The sequence below is a fragment of the Hydra vulgaris genome, chromosome 09 (assembly GCF_038396675.1).
Source record: "Hydra vulgaris chromosome 09, alternate assembly HydraT2T_AEP".
Taxonomy (NCBI): domain Eukaryota; kingdom Metazoa; phylum Cnidaria; class Hydrozoa; order Anthoathecata; family Hydridae; genus Hydra; species Hydra vulgaris.
This window is the reverse complement of record NC_088928.1, coordinates 38,480,001-38,500,000: the sequence shown is the minus strand read 5'-3', so window position 1 is coordinate 38,500,000 and position 20,000 is coordinate 38,480,001. Positions and strand designations below refer to the sequence as shown.

Below are 20,000 nucleotides of genomic sequence, written 5' to 3'. Positions count from 1 at the left end.
TAAAACATTTTTAAAATGTTATTGTTTTGATTTTTAGTTGAACTTTACAGATATTTTAAACTCGTTCCGAATAAATACTTATCAAATGTTTAGTAAAAAAAGATACATCTAGTATTCTTGAATAATTTAAATAAAAATGTGCCCACAATTTGGAAAAGGATTAAAAAGGAATGGAAAATGTTTCACATTTTAAGGGTAGTTAAGAAAGAACCGCACACTATAACTGGCTATGCAAAAAGGAATGATGCTTTGTATCAGTAACTTTTTTCAAGTGGTAATGTTTTGCTGCATTAATGCAATGAATAGATGAAAAGTGCTAAATATAAAAAAAAGTAGTGTTTAAAATAATGTATTTTTTGTGAAATCTGAAATAACTTTTTTTTTTTAAGTTTGTTCGATCGAGCATTAGATTCAGCAGGAATGGAGTTTAGATCAAACAAATTATGGGATACATATATTACATGGGAAAAGGCATTAGGCAATTTAAAACGTGTTACAGAAATATTTGATAGGCTTATAGCAACACCTACCCAGCAGCATTTGAGAAATTGGCAAAGGTAGGTTCTTTAAGTTTAATTTACATTAGTTAAAAATTTATGCAACAAAATGGTCAAAAAGCAATTGAAATCTCTCTTTAGATTCAAAGAACACTTGCAATCAAATTCTTTAGCAGAAGTCTTGCCTATAGAAGAATATAATAAAATAATGCAGGAAATGGATGCTGTTCCTCCGGGCATGGGCATCGAAGATATAGCACCATCAATAGTTTTAGGTAATTGTTTTTTACGAAAAGTTTAAATAATTTGTTACTTAAGTGCTTTTTGTTTGTTTTCCCTTTTTCTTTACTTTTTTTTTCTTTTTTCTTTTTCTATAATAACATTTTTTATAATTTTGTTTAATTATAAAGAACAACAAACACTCATATTAATCTCACTATGTTTACCTTTAGTAACATATACCAAATATAATATCACTAGAATACTAGAATAATTAACTTAAAAATTCTTTTAAAGACTGTTGGATGTCAAATAATTAATATATTTAGCATTACAAATTGTTATCCAAACTTAATCATTAAATTTAGCATATATAATTAGTATTAAATTTGAAGAAAATTTTTTCTTTTTCTTTTTTTTTTTTTTTATAATTTTGTATATTTAGTTGATTTATTTTTAATATCATTATTAGAAAAATTAGGAAAAGATGTTGATGAGAAGAATAATGATGTATGTATTTTTTTTTTAATTTTTGCATGTTTTGTTTTTAGTACTTTTTTTTAAATAAAACTGTTTCATATTTATATTTGTAACTGATTTTTTAAATAAAGCTGTTTCATATTTATATTTGTAACTGATTTTTTAAATAAAGCTGTTTCATATTTATATTTGTAACTGATTTTTTAAATAAAGCTGTTTCGTATTTATATTTGTAACTGATTTTTTTTATAAAGTTTTGTTGCATAGGAATAAATATTTATTTATAAATGTTTAGTTGTTTATAAATGTTAATTTATTTTTTATTAGATTTTATTATTTAAAGGGATAAAAAGTGTTAATTTATAAATTACTTAAAAATTTTATATTATGATTTATTTTGTATTTTATAAGAGTATTGAGTTACTATGGCTGAGTAGCTCTCAGTCCTGAAATGGGAAGTAGTACAGTTTCCTGAAAAGGGAGTCTCAGGAGTATTTGCGTGGTAATATACACATCTTATATGACCACACATACAATTTTTTTTTTAGACAACTTGGCCAGGTTTATTTTGCATATATTGATAATTTGCTTGGATTAAGTAACTTGGAAACTTTTAAAATAAAAAGATATTAATTTTATTCTTTTATTTTTCTAATTATTTATCATTTGTTAAGATCTTAATTTTTTCAGTTTAGTTTTGTATTTTTTTTTAGTTTTTATTTCTCTTTACAGTTTATAGTTTGTTTATTTTTAATTTTAGTTTAAGCTTACATTTGTTTATTCATCACATTTTTAAACTCGCTAACTTAAAACATGGAAGGAACCGTGGCCAAGTTGTCAAAACAAAACATTATATGTGTGGCCATATAAAGCATGTGACGGCATGTCACTCCTGAGAAGGCTTGGATACTATCTAGATATTATAGGTTTTTATTATGGCAAAAAATAATCCACTTTTTCATTGTTTTTTTAATTTGTTTTTTATTTGTAACTAAATATACCTAATACTATACATTTTTATTATATAATTAGGTCACATAGGTTGTCTGTTATTGTCTTGTTATTCTTAGAAGTAGCGAAAAACTAGCAATTATATTGCTAAGGGTAGGATGCCCAGATTTTGGGCACACTGCCTTATATGCCTTAAAATGATTTTGACTACCATCTTCGAAAGTTCTATTTATGCCTAAAGTAATTCATGTTTTTGTTTTATTATGATAACTATAATTTAAATGATTTATCTTCATAGCAGCTCTAATTTTTTTAAAATAGTTTCATTATTGATAATGAAAAACAATCATATTCTAAAATACATTTCATTTATGCTTTTCACTATAAAAGTTACAGTTGTATTGAAAATTACATTTAATTTCTTAAGAACAAATATCTTCAGTTTACTATAGCTCTATTGAAAATAATATTTACTTTATAAGATCTTTATAACTTTTACTCTAACGAAACCACTAAACAAGGAAAAGAAGAAAGATTCAAACAGCAAATAAATGCAGTGTTGCAATGGAACATTATTTAAGGTAAAAAATAAGAACCAAAGGAAATAAACAAACTAGTTTATATGATACAAAAGCAACAGAAATGGAAAACCATTGTAACTCATGTATATTAGTTCACATGTTTCCACACGTACCTAAAATGGTGCGCCATTTATGTATATGTTCAGCCATTTAATGTTAGCTGTAAGCCATGTCAGTCAAGCCTCTTTTATTGTTTTTTAATATTTAATCAAGTCTAAAGATATTGTTTAAGCAGTAAGATAAAAGAAGTAATTAACTTTATAAAAACCACTTATGAAGTTTGAATTACATTTACATATTAGCGCTATTTGCAAATTTATTCAAAAATTCAGCAGAAAAAAAAGAAAAAGATGTTATATGAGGCATAAAAAAGAAATCATAAAAGAAATATAAGGCACAAAAATTGACAAGCATGCAAATGTTTGTTAAAAAAAAAGATATAAAAACAAATGTCACGTTTCTTTACTTTTACTTATGCAAACGTTGGCTTAAAATTTTATTAAAACAAACGCATTACTTCAGCGATTTTTTTCCTGTATTGTTAGTTTTTTTATTTATTATAAAAAAACATATAATAAAAAACAATTAGTTACTAAAATTTAAAATGCATTTTCAAGGAAACCATGCTAAAATGTGATTACTTTCTTCAAAAACGTTTTTAAGTATAATAACTAAGTATGCTATTGAAGAAAGTAATTATGTTTTAGCATAGTTTTTGCATGCGTTTACAAAAGCGTGCAAAGTTTTACTTAAAATAAATGCATTTGCAACTACTTTAAAATAAATAAATATTGTATTAATATTATATAAAATAAATATTATATTAATATTATATAAAATAAATAAATATTAATATGTTAATATTATGATTGCTTACTTTCAAATGCATAAACATCTTTCTTCCAAAATGTTTTTTTTTTAAACTTTCTTATTTTCCTTAAAGTGAAGTAATTTTTGTTTGCATAATGAAAACACTTTTAACCCTTTTAAAAATAATTATTAAGTTTTGCTGGAATACATACAATCTAATAGAATATATAGAATTATAATGTTTATTAAAGTTTTCATTTTTTATTGTGCAATTAAAAACACCATAAATGTGATTTTTTATTAACTTATTATTTGATACATAATATGATATTATTTTTAAAGATTTAAAAGAACAAATTTCAAAACAACTTTAGGTCATTGCGTATAAGTTATCATTAATTTGCCTGCACTTTGCAAATGCGTTTAAAATTGTTTTGATAAAATAATAATTTATTAAGTTTAATAAGCATCTTTGATAAATAAAATAATTTGAAAATTAAACTCCCTTTTCTGACTTTTAACTCTTAAATTAGACGTTTGCCAATAAATAAAGATACGAATGTCTACATTTATTTAAAGAAAATAATTTGTTGCATTCTGAAATAAAAATTTCTTTATCATCTTGAAAGCGCTAGAATATTTATTTAAGCAATTTCTTAATAAAGAAAAAAATAAAGATACGAACGTCGACATTTATTTAAAGAAAATAATTTGTTGCATTCTGAAATAAAAATTTCTTTATCATCTTGAAAGCGCTAGAATATTTATTTAAGCAATTTCTCATAACAAACAATAACAAAAATAATTACCAAATTAAAAAAAAATGATAAAAAAACAAAAAAAAATTTGTTAGTTAAAAAATAGTGCTCGTTAAATTTTATTTTATGTTAGCGCCACTTTTGATATTTTAATTTTTGTTTGTTTGTTTGTATTGTTATAATGATTGATTTTGTCAAAAAAATGAAAAAACATTGTTATACACTTGAATGACATTATTACAAACTTTGAATGACATCTTTTATGGATATAACACTATTACTAATTTTTCAAAATCATTTTTCGAGGGAGTTTAGACCCTTGCTATCAAGAATAAACATACTTTATAACGTTATCAAGTATAAATATATTTGATAACAAGGGTATTTAAACTCCTTCCATAAATTATTTGGGTAAGCAAAAGTTGTTGCTTACCCAAATAATTTCATAAATTTAAGTGAAAGTTACAATAAAAATCAACCTAAAGTGTGGAAATTTCCAGAAAACAACATTCTTCCATTTTGCATTTGGCGCTAAAAAGTAATTACCTGTGATTGCAAGACATGTCCAACTAATTTCGTCAAAACCAGAGTGATAAGAAATTTTGCATGCTTTTTTACATATTTGTAACTTTTGTTTTACAAAAGAAATTATGAATTATTTACAATTAAACTTTTAATGTGCTTAATTATTTCTAATAATCACTGTGCAGGGGTGTGCATGCTATCACAGAAAAAAATAATTTGAAATATGTTTAAAACCATTTGTATTACATCACTAAAAATTTGATCACAGAAAAATAAAATATTTTTCTATATAAAAAGTTCAATGTTGTTCAATATAGCCTCCTCTGGAATCTACTACACTCTTCAGACACACAAGCACTGCATTGTAGCTTTGTTGCACCATGTCTAAACACAGATTCTTCAATATCTTTTAGTTGTCTACACTGATACAAAAGTTTTCACAATCATGTCTGAGCCTTGCGGATACTACCACAGAGTTCTTGGGTCTAAAAGAACAGTTCGATTGGAAATTCAGACTATACCAAGAAGACAGCATCCTATAGGAGTGATGGTATGGGTATGGTGTTTGTTCAAATGGCTCCAAAACTCCACACTTGTGGTTGCCGTACATGTGGTCATTTTCTAACCCAGATATGAACTCCATGGGCTTTGCCATTTAAGGCTTCGAAGAGTCAAAGAAGGCTCTCAAAACATCAAAATTTGGCTGCTCTCAAAGCAGAAGTAAAAAGGATATGGAAGAACTTGTGTCCGGACATGGTGCGGCAAAGCTGCAATGCAGTGCCTGTGTGTCTGAAGAGTGTTGTAGATTCCAGAGGAGGTTATATTGAACAAAATTGAACTTTTTATGTAGATTGTTTTGTTTTTCTGTGATCAAATTGTTAGTGGTGCAACACAAACATTTCAAGTTAATATTTTTCTGCAATAACCTGCGCACCCCTGTAAGTTAAATTAAAACCACTAAATGATGTTATGATTTTATGTAAAAGTATAAACAATTAGAAAATGCTGTATAAAAAGTACTCTTTTGTACATAATATAACACCATATATTCGCATAAGTTTTTATAGTTTTATCCCCAACCCCACAATATAAGGAATAGATCTATTAATAGCTGTATAAGTACGTGGTTTACTAACACAAATAATTTTTTTAACTTATGTAAATTTCAGAAAAGACAGTAAAATTTTCTCCCCATATTTTATATAAACAAAGTATTGTAATTTTCATGAACTTTAAAACATTTTATTCTGTGAAAAACAGTTAGTTTTGAAATTCTTTTAAATAAATATCGCTTACTGACAAAATAAATAAATTTATCACATCAAAAAGATAATAATCAGCCAATACATAATTAAAAAATAGGAAGATGTTGGTGGCGATAAATCCAAAATTGGCCAAATAAACCAATTTTGATTATGAATAATTGATTTATTACTTATATATTTGTTTTGTAAAAGTGTTTTTGTTAAATAATAGGTACATAATCATCTAAAAGATAATTTACTAAACTATGATGTCAGTAGGCTTTGATATTGAGATTTACAATATTTTAGATATATATATTTTTTTAGTTGCCTGTCGAGAGTGCTGCTATGAAAAAAAAAGTTATTTCAGAAAGGGAGTTTATTTATAGCAAAACTGCATGTGAAGTTACCAAAAGATTGGAATATGAAGAGGCTATTAAGAGGCCTTATTTTCATGTGAAACCTTTAGAAGTAACACAAATATCAAATTGGAATAAATATCTTGATTATGAAATACAAGAAGGTGAAAAAAAGCGTATTTTGTTTTTATTCGAAAGATGTTTAGTGGCATGTGCTATGTATGAAGATTTTTGGCACAAAGTAAGCTTACTTTTGAGGATTCAAATTTGTTTTGTTTTATACTTTTCATTATTTGAGTTTTAAGCACACACACATTAACACACACACATCAACACCCCCCTTCCCACACACATATACACATACAGGTGTACACTTGTGGTCGCCCAATGGTACTAGATGACCAAATTTTGTAAAAGATGACTAAAAATATTCCTTTAATGTAATTAAGTTGCTTGAAAGGTCAACTATTGATTTTTATTGGCAGTTCTTTTTTTTTAAACTCAAAAAATTCTATAAAAAGAAAAGTAAAGCTATATTTTTTAAGTCATTGTGTCAAAGTTTGTTTTCTGCATTTTCTATTATTAACTTTTATTAGAACAATATAATTTATTAGAGCATAAGTAATTGAACGAGCGTTTAAACGTGTTTAATAAAATACTTCCTAAATAAAAACTAAAAATTTTATTGTTTAAACAACAATACTATTTTATTTGTATTTTTTTACAAACTTTATTTAAGGATTTAGAGATAAAGTAATAGAAAAAAATTTACCAGAAAAAATACTTTGATAGGCCTTGTTAAGAAGCGCTACACAGCTTGCTTTTTTCATAAATGTCAAAAGTGTTTAGTTAAGTGAAAATTATTTAGTAAAATGTAAACATCGGAAGTGTTTCAGTTAATCGGAATTTTTCTTTTAAAATATTAAAAGAAAATTTTCTTTTAACTTCGTTTATTTGATGTTTATTCAGAAAATGTTAGGTCGTAAAAAAAGCATTTAACCGCAACAGAATTTTTTTAAAAAAGCAAGTTGTTTTATAAAAATTATTTATTTTTAAGATACTTTAAATTAAACTTTAAAAATTTAAATTTAGTTTTGAAGGAATGTAAAATAGTAAAATGTAGAATTTGGTTTCAAATAAATATAAAATAGTTTTGCAGTTTTTATTAAAGAAGTTTTTTTCTAATCATCCCTAAATAACTCATTACGTAAAGTCTCTCCATCATAGATTATCATAAATTTTTATAAGCAAAAGGAAATTAAAAACTTTTTTTTTCCCTTATAAAAAGGGGAAGTGCTTTTGTTTAAGAAAATTCTTTTCACAAAAGCATTTTTTGTTTATATATATATATATATGTATATATATATATATATATATATATATATATATATATATATATATATGTATGTATGTATGTATGTATGTATGTATGTATGTATGTATGTATGTATGTATGTATGTATGTATGTATGTATGTATGTATGTATGTATGTATATGTATATATATTTTTTTTATGCTTTCACATTTTGATAGGCTTTCCTCGATTATTTAATACGGTTTTCTGTTTTTTTTTTTTTTTTTATTTTTTAACTGAATTTGTTATTTATTGCTAAATAATGAGTATATTGTATGTAGTTCAAACATTTACAACATTGGTTTCATTTATGAAATGGCTTTAAAATTGTAAAAAATGCTAATTTTTTGTTGTTTTTCTTTAATTTTTGAAACAGTGATCTCTAACTTTAATTTTGAACAGTTGAATTTTGTTTATCTTGTTTATTTGTATTTGTATCAGGTTATATCAAATTATAATTATAAAATTATAATTTTCAATGTTTCCACATGCTGATTTTTGTTACAGTTTGAACCCATCTAAATCATCTTTCAAGCAAAGTTTTAAATTTTCTTTTTCTTTACTTTAAGGTATTTTATTTAATAATTTCAAGAGATACTTTGTACAATTTTCCACACCAGATGTGTATTGTACCAAAAAAATGGTGTTAAAATGTTCGCCAGCTTACTTGACTTAGAAAATCGTCTTCTGTTTCTGTTTAGTTTTTATGTATGTATGTATGTATGTATGTATGTATGTATGTATGTATGTATGTATGTATGTATGTATGTATGTATGTATGTATGTATGTATGTGTATGTGTATGTATGTATCTATGTAAATACACACACTCAGACACATACACACACACACACCAACACACAAGTACACAGATGTAAAGTTGAATTTATTGTTTAGTATATAGATTTTGCTGAAAAGTATGATCCAGTATTAACCTACAAAATATTTTATCGTGCATGCAACATTCATTTAATAAAACATTATAAAATACATCTTCGTTGGTCAATATTTGAGGAGAAGCAAAATAGATATGATTCTGCTGCTCTTGTTTTGAAAAAACTAGATACAAATTTTCCAGGTTTGATTTTCATAACACAAAGAAGGGCTGGATTAGCACGAAGGATGAAAAAGTATGACGATGTTGTTAGTGTATATGAAAATGCGATCAGTAGGGCTGAAAAAATAGAAGAAAAAATATTTTATAGTATTAAATTTTCAAGATTTCTAGGAAAGGTAACTAATTTTTTATTTCAATCGAGAATATAAAATAAAAAAACAATAAAAATAATTTTGTTTCATATTGCTTTTCTATGTATTTATAAATATATAATATAATATATAAAATATTATATAAAATTTTCCACATCTTGTATGCATATAACAGACAGTTGAATGTATAATGTGCAGCTTTTGTGTATTTAGATTGCATTATTTAGTATTTTGGGTCAGCACATTTTTTTTTTTACAATTTAATGTTTTGAAAGATATTTGTACTCTTTATTGTTGCTCGCATTTTAATATGTTTTAGGTTGCAAATAATAAAGAAAAAGCACGATCTGTTTTATGGAAGGCTTTACAACTGGGGAAGGTATATGATAAGATAAGGAGTTGATTTAAAGGCAATTTTTTGAAGACATGAATTTACTAGTTACAATAAGAAAACTATTTTACTCAAGACATTAATGAATGCTTTTGTTGCAAATACCATGCTATTAGTAAATAATTATTGAAAATTGTTTAAAGTGTTTTAAACATTTATAAACTATATTTTAGTAAATTTAATTTAGTAGTTATTAATGTTTTAAATAATAAGTAGTTACATTTTTAAATACTTTAAACAATTTTTAATTAACATTTACATTACATAATATATTTACATATACTAACACGTAATATTTGTAAAATTAACAAAATAGTTTTCTTCTTGTATTCCAATGACTATTCCAACAAAAAACGTAAGCATTTAATAAAGATATTTACAATTATTTTAATTTTAAAATTTTGATATAAATATTAGCAAATCTGTTCATTTAACTTTTACTAAAGGTTAATAATTTTTAAAGTGATTTTAAAGCACCTTTTAAATTAAAGATAATTAAAGAAGAGATAATTGCGGTAAACATAATTTTAAAAATTTTATATTTTTTTGATTAAATAACATATTTTATTTTAAAAAACAAATTATATTTATAAGAATATATAATATTTTTTTAATCATTAAGTATAATTTAAAAAAATACTTTTTATAAATATGTTACATTTACTATGGGTTATTTTAAACAGATCTTAATAAAACTTTTATCAAGTCATTGTAACCGATATTTTTATTATTTTTAAAGTCAAAAAAGAATATGGAATAGAAACAAAATTTTCTAGAAAAGTTTACATTTCGTTTTTTTTTTGTTTTCCTCACGTAAACTAAAATAGCAAACTAAAGATCAAAAGTTCATTCATTCAAAAATTAAATTTGCATGAGTTATCAAGACAGAAAGTTTTTACTTTTGTTCATTTATTAACAAAGGTAGTTTACTCTTAATTGCCAAAGAACAAACTTTACTCTGAATGAACTTTACTCTGAATAACTTTATTCTGAATGGATATTTTAAAATCATTCTATCTTTCAAAGAAGCAAATTTTTTATACATTCCTTTGCTATAAAATTTTGCAGCAAGTTTTTAAAATTAAGTTTCGTAACAACATTCATTTTTTTAAAACTAATGATCAGTTAGTAACTGAAAAACAGTTACATAACTGTTCTTCAGTTACTAACTAATCGTTAGTTTTAAATTTTTTTTAATTAATTGTAGCAGTTAACTATAGCAATAAGTATAATAATTAATTATAGCAATTAGTTATGGCAATAATAGCAACATAATTAGGCAACATAATTACATTGCTTAATTATGCTATAAAGCTATTTCTTTTTAATTCATTTTATTGACCAAAAGAAAAAATAAGGTAGCTAAATTAAACTGAAAATTATTTATATACTACTGCATTTAAAACTGAAATTTTTTTTTCTATTTTTAATAAAAAAGCAAAATAAAAATTAAAAAGTGAAAATAATTTTCAGACACTTTTTTTTGGGCGCCCATACCGCTCGCCGTACTAAAACAGATCTGGGTTTGTCCCTGCACATGCAATAGATTTTTCTGAATACATTTGATGTAAATTTGTAAAAGCCTAATTTTAATTTAACATTTACAACTTTGAATCACAGTTGCACTATTGTTGTAAAAAGCTTTTTCTCAATCATTTAAATCAATATGTTTTATGGTAACCACTTTGTGTCAATTTTTTTTTGCCAACCTTATGCCGACCTCTAACAGTTTGAATTTATTTGACCTCATTTTTCCTAATTCCAAGGGTTGACAACTTTATCAAACTTTTAGCTATTTTGTATAAAAGCTGTTAGTCTAAAAAATAAAATAAGCTAAAAAGTTTTGAGTCTGGCCAAAAAAAGGACGAACTTATAACTGAAAATGCCACTCAACCTATATTATACAGACAACAAGGTAAAAAAATTGCTTTAACATTAAGGTCAGATTTCTGCGAATCAGTAAAGCGGTTTGTATTAGAAACTTTCACAAGATGTTGATAAATCTATACCAATTAAAAAAATATATAAAAATTTATCAGAGGTGAATGGCTAAGGAAAATAAACTTGTTTTCTTGATACTATATATTTAGCTCACGTTACATCACTTAAGTTACCAAGCGATTATTATCGTGGATTTTTTATATCTATAATTAGAAGTTAGAGTTATGTAACAAAAGGATTGCAAAAGTATTGAACTCATTCATTACAAGTAATTAACACAAGAAATTTTAAAAAACTGGTGACACTCTTCCTGAGTGATTTTTTATAACATTTATGAAAGTTATCAAATTGAAAACAGTTTTTCCACAAGACCAAGAGCAACTTTAAAAAATTATTTTAGTATTCCAACTTTATTAATACTTATTTGAGTCATTTAAATAAGAAAATCTTTGGTTGGTCGAAGTTTTTATTGTATTGCTTTATTTTCATTAAGTTGAATTTAAAAAAAAAAAAATTAAACTTAATGAAAATAAAGCAATACAATAAAAACTTTGACAAACCAAAGGTATTTTAAAAGATTTTAATCTTTTAAAATATTTTTGGTGTAAAAACTGCTATTACAGTTTAGGAGGGAGAGGGGTTCAAGTATATGTGATCGTTTGTGACAGGAGGGAAGGGGTTAAGAATTGACAAGAAAATGAGACGAAATAAGAGTTACATAATAATGTAATCCATTTTGTAAACGAAAAAGCGCCAAAACTTTAGTAAATGCATGTAGTTTTAACTTACGTTACACAAATTTAAAATAAAAATGTGCTTTAACTAAGCACCGTTATTCAAAACTTTAAGTGTAAAAGCGTAACATTTAATATTCTTTTGCATATATTATTAAAAAACTTAAGTTTTTAAACTAAATTTTGGAAAAAACAAAACTTCATCATGTTTTTATTAACTTACGTTACATGAAAATTGCAAAAGTTCTTTCGTTATTTTCTTGAAATATATATATTTTATAAAGTATAAAATCTGACCAACAACAATTTGAACATGTTAGCTCCATTTTCACATTAAATTATTTCGGACTATGCAAATAAATTCATGGTTAAAATAACATTTTACAATGATGCTTTTTTTATCATGCGACAATGAGAAAAACTGAAATTTTAAATAAACTTTCATGTGTCTACATCAATATCCATTTGCTAAAAGTTGACAAAAAAAGAATTAAATTTGACTACTTTTTTATTTTCCGCCGTGAAATTGCCCATATATATCATAGTATAAAATATATATGTATATCATAGTATAAAAAAAAAATACATATATATATATTATTGTATAAAATATATATAGCATAGTATATATATATATATATATATATATATATATATATATATATATATATATATATATATATATATATATATATATATATATATATATATACATATATATATACATATATATATACATATATATATATATCATTGTATAAAAGTTGTTCTTGATGGACAGCACTCTTTTTCATATCCTGTAACTTTATGGGTTCCTCAAGGTTCTATCCTTGGCCTTATACTTTTTTTAATTTACATAAACAAACTCCCAGAAATTCTACATCTAAGATGTCATTGGTCGCTGATGATACTACAATTTGTTCTTGTTTTGATAAAAATTCAACGCTCTCTGATCGCTTGGAGGGATCTTTGAGCTTAAAAAGGATCTCACTTCTGCTACAACATGGAGCTCTCGGTGGCTGGTGAATATTAACTCTGATTAGACTCATAAATCCTAAGTCTGTCCTTGTATGGAATACTGTTGCCATATCTGGGGCTGACCTTCCAATGATGCCTTTTCTCTTTTAGACAAGGTGCAAAAATGCATTGTAAACATAGTTGGACCTGCTCTTGCAACCAACCTCCAACCAATATTACATTGTTGTAATGTTGTTTCTTTTTCTCTTTTCTACAAGTACTATATGGGCACTGCTCTAAAGAGCTAGCGTCTCTTTTTCCATCTACTAAAATTCATTCTTGTGTTACTCGCATTCAATTAAGTCTCATCCTTTTATTGTGACTATTCCTAAGTGCTCCTAAGTGTAATTCACCTCCCCAAGGCCAAAAAGGCTACTACAGATGAGGAGGCTACTTGTGGTTATAACCCTCTCCCAACTCTATAACTTCATTAAGTTTTGAAACACGAACCTTGGAGAACAAGGCTGCTGTGCGGAGAAACAAGTTGAGTGCGGTACTACCAGGGATGTGGAGGGAATCCAACTTGGAGCCTCTTGCTTATAAAGCGAGAGCTCTACCACTACACCACTACCGCATATACACATACATATACACAAACATACATATATACATACATAGGGTGTAAATTAGCCCTGTGGGGTCTCGTCAAATGCAGTATTCTCAAATGCTTATAAAATTAAAGTTCCCGATTTAAAAAATCCCATTCTTCAAATAAAGTTAGCTAAATCATAAATTAAAATTTAATAACAATTTCAAAAATTATTGAAAATTAATTATTGTTCAATACTAATAGAAAAATAACATAAGAAATTCTAATTTATTGCGTAAAACTTGAAATAAAATCCTGGCTATTGCAGGCTTGGAAAGGAACGGCGTGCGATCGCATACTGTAACTGACCATGCTTGTAATGTTTTTTCTCTACAATTTGACCACAGCAGTTTTGATGTTTTAACAATTTAAATGCAATAAAAATTTTTTTACATTATAAATAGCTTTTAATTGTTGATCTTTTCAAAAGTTTTTATTTTATGCAAAGGCTTTAAATAAAATGGAAAAGTAATTATAGTGATTGTTTATAAACATATTTTGTGTAAATTAACAAACAATCTTATATTTAAATTTTTTTTTAAGTAGGCATGTTTTTTTATGATAAATTTAAATATAATAATTTGTTTGAAACTATTTTTCCATTTCTTTCTAAAAATCTTTTAAAAGATAATTTTTTTAAATACTTTAAAAAATACTTTTTTTTTCACTGGTGGCACCAGTGAAAAAGAAATATATTCAAAAGTATACTCTTAAAATAAAAGGGACAATGATATATTAAGATTAAAAATAAATCAAATATACAATATGCTATTTTTTATAATTTTTTTATAATTAGCATTATTTTTTTATAATTAGCATACACTGATTAAAATAATATAAAAATATATAATTCTTTATATATCTTTGAGAATCAGAGTATACTTTGCTGTGTCGTTGTGAAGCCAATTTAATTTTGTATTGATTTTATCTTCAATAAATGTTAGTTGGTATTTTAGAAATTTTTTTTGGCGCTGAAATAGAGTAGAAGAGAAAAGAAGATATGAAAAGAAGATAAGAAAGGGATTCCACACATTCTTGGAACACATTTTATATTCAGGGGGGAGAAGGGGGATTGGAGAATATATTAACAAATTCCCTATTTTATCAAAATGCTGTACCAAAGTTATTCCTGGTTAACAGTATAATACATACATACATACTTCCATATACTGTTGTTTTAAATTGAACTTGAATAAACCAGATTGCTTGTTAATTGATGTTTTCTTACTAATAATAATAATAATAATAATAATTATAATTATATATATATATATATATATATATATATATATATATATATATATATATATATATATATATATATATATATATATATATATATATATATATAAACACACACACACACACACACACACACACACACACACACACACACACACACACACACACACACACACACACACACACACACACACACACACTCAAGGAACCCCTTGCAGCTTTTTTTAGTACTTTACCTATGTGTATCTTATGCTGACTTTATCTATGTGTATCTTATGCTGTATATATATATATATATATATATATATATATATATATATATATATATATATATATATATATATATATATATATATATATATATATATATATATATATATGTATATATGTATATATATATATATAAATATATAAATATATATATATATATAAATATATATATATATATATATATATGTATAAAAAATATATATTTATTTATTAAATGACTTAATTTTACAATAAAAATTTGTAATGTTTGTTAAATAAAAATGACTTTTGAAAATGTGATACAAAGCATTTCAAGATAAAAAAAAATTGTGTTTTTTAACAAATATTTACCCATTTTATGCTACTACAACATTTAAGAAATATATTTCAGGACTTAGCAAATTTATCGCAAGCAAAAAAATGTTGTTAAAACAACAAGGCTCTTTATAAACTTTCTGAAAAGCTGCAAACTATTTAAATTCAATTTGCAATATTTTGGAATCAACTTACCTGATGCAAATTATAATGACAAAGTCTTGATTAAAATATGGTTGCTTAAAAAGGCTTTGTATTGATGAATATATGAAAAAAAATTATTGGATAAGAAATTAGAAAATTTAAAATCTCAAGTCAGAATTGTTCAACTTTACAATGATACCTTTTAACTGAAGTAATCAACAATATTATTAAAAGGAAAAGATTCAATCATTATAATTCATGAAAGAAATTATGCTCATTCACAAAATCTATTGATTTACCATTAAAAACCAAAATATTACTCAAAATATATCTTAATATACTTAACAACGTGATAAACTTTATTAACCTTCTTAGTTTTGCTTTATCACCAACATTTATAAAAAAGATGGATGAGTTTGCCAAATTTGATTTGATTTTGCAAATTCTTAACACTCAACTGAAAAACAATGATTCAAAACCTCAAATTAAAAGTGAGTTTTCCCATCTGCCAAACATCTAATTATACAAATACACATCATCTGAGAGTTATCTAAGAAATCATATAACAATAAAAAATGAAAACGTCATCACATGATCAAACATAGGAATTGGTATAATTTTTCTCAATAAATTTGACTACATAAAATCTTTACATAATATTACAAGTCTCAAGTCTAAAGAATTAAAAGAGGTTTCTTCTGCAAAAAGAGAACTATTTTCACAAGAGTATTTTAGAAAACTTATTAATCTTAAATCTTTTAAAAATGACATTTACAATAAAATCTTTCCTGTATGATCTCAAGCAGCAAGAATTTATGTGCTGCCTAAGATGCACAAACTCAGTTACGATGATTCTCTTTCAACTTTTCAACCTATATTCTCAACAATTGGCACATACAACTACAATCTTGTTTGACATATTTCTCAATTATTTTCTCCACATATACCTTAATAATTTTGCACTTTAGACTTATTTTCCTTTGTTGAAGAGCTGAAGTAAGTTAATGTAAATAATAAATTTATTGTTTCATATGATGTTGAAAGTTTATTCAGAAACATTCCACTTAAGAAAAACATCAACATAGCAACTGGTTTATTCTTTAAAGATGAAACTTGCTTAAAACAACTTTCTAAAACTCAGTTTAAGAAATTAATTCAGACTTTAACTTCCAATTCTCATTTTCTGTTTGACAGAAAATATTAAAATTAAACAGATGGTTTCACTATGGGTTCTCTTTTATTGCCCATCTTAGCTAATATTTTTTATTAGATTTCATGACAAAGGAGTAATAGTTATCTCTTTTCTAAACCAATTTTTTATAAACGATATGTGGATGACATAATTGCTATTTAAAATTCTGAATATGAAGCCTAATAATTTTTATAATCATCTTAATAAACAATATAAAAATTTAAAATTTTTGATGGAAAAAAAACAAGAAAACCAGATTGCCTTTTTAGATGTACTTATTAAAAAATCCAATTCCTTTTTGACATTAGTTCATCATAAAAAATCTTAAACAGATCTTTTACAAAAATTTTAGTTTTTTCCCTCTTGCTACAAATTTGGTCTTGAACGTTGTTTGGTTTTTGGGTTTCCATAGGGTATTTCAATATCAATGAAATACCCTATGGAAACCCTTTTAAAGGGTGATAGTGCATGTCATATAGAACACAAAATGAGTGATTTGAAAATCCTAGATTAAAATCCAACAGACTTATTTAGCTTTGAATGTTTTACTACGAAATACCCATACATTTAGGCTATGAGTAGCCCAAAAAGTTTGTTGAAAAAAAATTTTTTTTGCATTTTTTTTTACAAAACACAACATATTAGCCTGTAAAATTCAAACCAATATTCTTTAATTAGTTTATTTTCTAAGTGAGTTTGTTTTCAAGTTCTGTTATAACCTTGGATTTACATTAATGGATTACAGAGAAAAGGCATGTTGTGAAGAAAATTTTCTTTTCTAAAAAGAATTAAATTCTCTTGCTGTTGTAGTCAATGACACATTTTAAAAGGTGACTGGCATAATTTGGGTGCAATGGATCTCTTAGATCTCTCCCAGTGAGATTTGAAGTTGGAATGTAGAGCTTCTGTTGCCTGCTCACTAAAGAGGCCGAGTCCAATTTGTTTCATCTTGATGAACTGTGGCATGTGGTAAAACACTGCATGCACTTTGGGAGTCACAGAAATAGGAAGGTTGGTGTAGCTAAGTTGAACTGAACTGTTCAATCTTGGATTCATAGTCAGGGTCCAGGCTTTTTCCAAAGCACGAAGTGACCACTGTGAATAGTGTGAGCGTTTAAATGAAGCCAAGAGCTGGACTGAAACCTTCTTTTTCTGAAAGCTGTTGAAGCTTATCCAGACCTCTTAGAAGCTTCATGCAATCGTTCCCATTGAAATGCCCCCCATGTTAAGGCTGGATAGGGATGGATAGGGTGGAATAGCCTCAAGGACAAACTTGTCATCTTGAAATTTAATCAAAGGTACATGAATGACATTTTTGAATTCCTTCGACTTTCTTGAATCTCCTCCTGCCTGGATGTATTCAGAATGCTGTCTTCTGATCTGGCCAAAAGTCCGAAGTTGTCCACAATTTTCAAGAACTGGAGACAACCAAAGAACCTGTTTGGCATTTTTCTTTGACTTGAATGAGGTCGAAAATGGCCTTCACATTCTGGTAACTCTTGGGAGTGTTTTGTGACAGTGCTATCAGCATCTGCTGCTTAACACTCATTTTTTTTTGGTTGATGCTGGTGCCATCAGCTTGATTGTCTTCTGTACTGAGCTGTGTGGAGGAGTCTCATCTTCTTCCAACACAATGTGAGTGAAGCTCACTTTCAGAAATGATCCACCACCATCAATCTCGAGTTTTAAAATGGAAGATTCTGATAGTTTTCGTGGTGCTCTGAAAACATCACTGAGATTGCTGAGGCTCTGGCAGTGCGCAACTTGACAAGTTTGACCATTCTCTGCCAATCTGATGTTGCTGACCATGAACTGATCATTAAGTTTCTGGCCGGCTAGAGTAAACTTCAAAGGAAAACTTGGCTCCACCAATCTAATTGGGCTGATTTGATTTAGTGCTGAACCTAGTTTTCGCATGCCATTGTTTGAAAGTCCTGTATTTTGCTGAATTTGAACCATATTTTCTGTTGTGAGTGGTTCTTTGAATAGCTGCTGAGCCGATGACAGACCTTTAAAAACAATAAAATAACATCCATTAGGAAAAAAAAATTTTTATTCTTGCAATGAGAATGATTTAAAGTAAAATTAGGTTGATGAAATAAAATTGAAGCAGGGTAATTAATTAAGGTTCATGAAAACCTGAGAAGAATGGCCACAGATGATCACCTACGGGATCATCTGTGGCCATTTTTCTCAGGTTTTCATGGCGAGTTCCAATGGTGCAGTTGTGAAGAAGTCCTCGGCCAATAGTTGACAAGCACTTTGTGCAGCGCTTTTCAGAACTCTGAGAAGTTTGCTTTAGAATTTTTTCCTCGGATTCTTTGACTTTGTCAAACGGATGCTTCTCCTTTCCTTTGATCTTGGCAATTTGGCATAAAAGGCACTCACAAGCTGACTAAACTCTGGTTGTAGGTTTGATAGAAACTGACTTGAAGTCAAAAAGTTTAGGCACATGATTGATTTTTCCAGCACAAAGTTTTCCAATTTAAGATCTGCATGAAACACAAGAAGACAAAGGCACTCTTTCATCACTGAAATCTATGTCCGTTTGAATCAGTTGAAAAATTTTCAACTTATAGTTTTCAGTCAACTCTTGATCACCCTTTTTCATGCATATAACACAAACAGATTTGCTGCAATCTTCATGTTGCTTTCTTCTTTGAATAATTACTGCCATTTCCCGAAAAAATTATTGGCCGGTAATTTTTTAACCGATGGGCAAAGTTCGAACTTTAGAATTTATCTTGATACATCGGAACAGCAATAAGATGCATATTTGGATAAAAGCTTTTAAAATAAAAAAGTTTCGTTTTTATGCATTACATTTTATATTATATATATTGTTTAAACAAAGCATGTCTTGTAGCATTTTAAGCACTTAAATAGATCGCATTATGGTATGCAAAAGCTTATAAACTTCTTGACCAAAATTATGCTTTAGATGTTAATGAGGGATTTCAAAACCCTTTATTTTGGGCTCCTATAGGCATGCATTATATCCCTTAAAAGGATTTTCATAGGGTATTTCATTGATATTAGGACCCCAAATCTACAAACCGTGTTGATTGATAGTATATGTAAAATTGATAATACTTGGCTGGATTTGATAAAGAGAAAAATCTTTCTTTTGTTTTACAAAATAATCCACTTCCACAAAAAGTTATTGATACTGAAGTTAAATCGTATATTATTAAGAAA

General features: G+C 26.4%; 1 protein-coding gene across 1 annotated transcript in view; it reads left to right on the top strand.

The window, feature by feature from the left end:
* LOC100200252 (pre-mRNA-processing factor 39) overlaps positions 1-20,000 on the top strand; it is a 68,904-nt gene that overhangs the window by 22,030 nt on the left and 26,874 nt on the right. The window contains exons 6-11 of the mRNA XM_065805628.1: positions 390-557; positions 639-772; positions 1,189-1,226; positions 6,393-6,665; positions 8,677-9,012; positions 9,308-9,367. Coding sequence (XP_065661700.1) covers positions 390-557; positions 639-772; positions 1,189-1,226; positions 6,393-6,665; positions 8,677-9,012; positions 9,308-9,367 — 1,009 coding nt within the window. The remainder of the gene's footprint in view (positions 1-389; positions 558-638; positions 773-1,188; positions 1,227-6,392; positions 6,666-8,676; positions 9,013-9,307; positions 9,368-20,000) is intronic.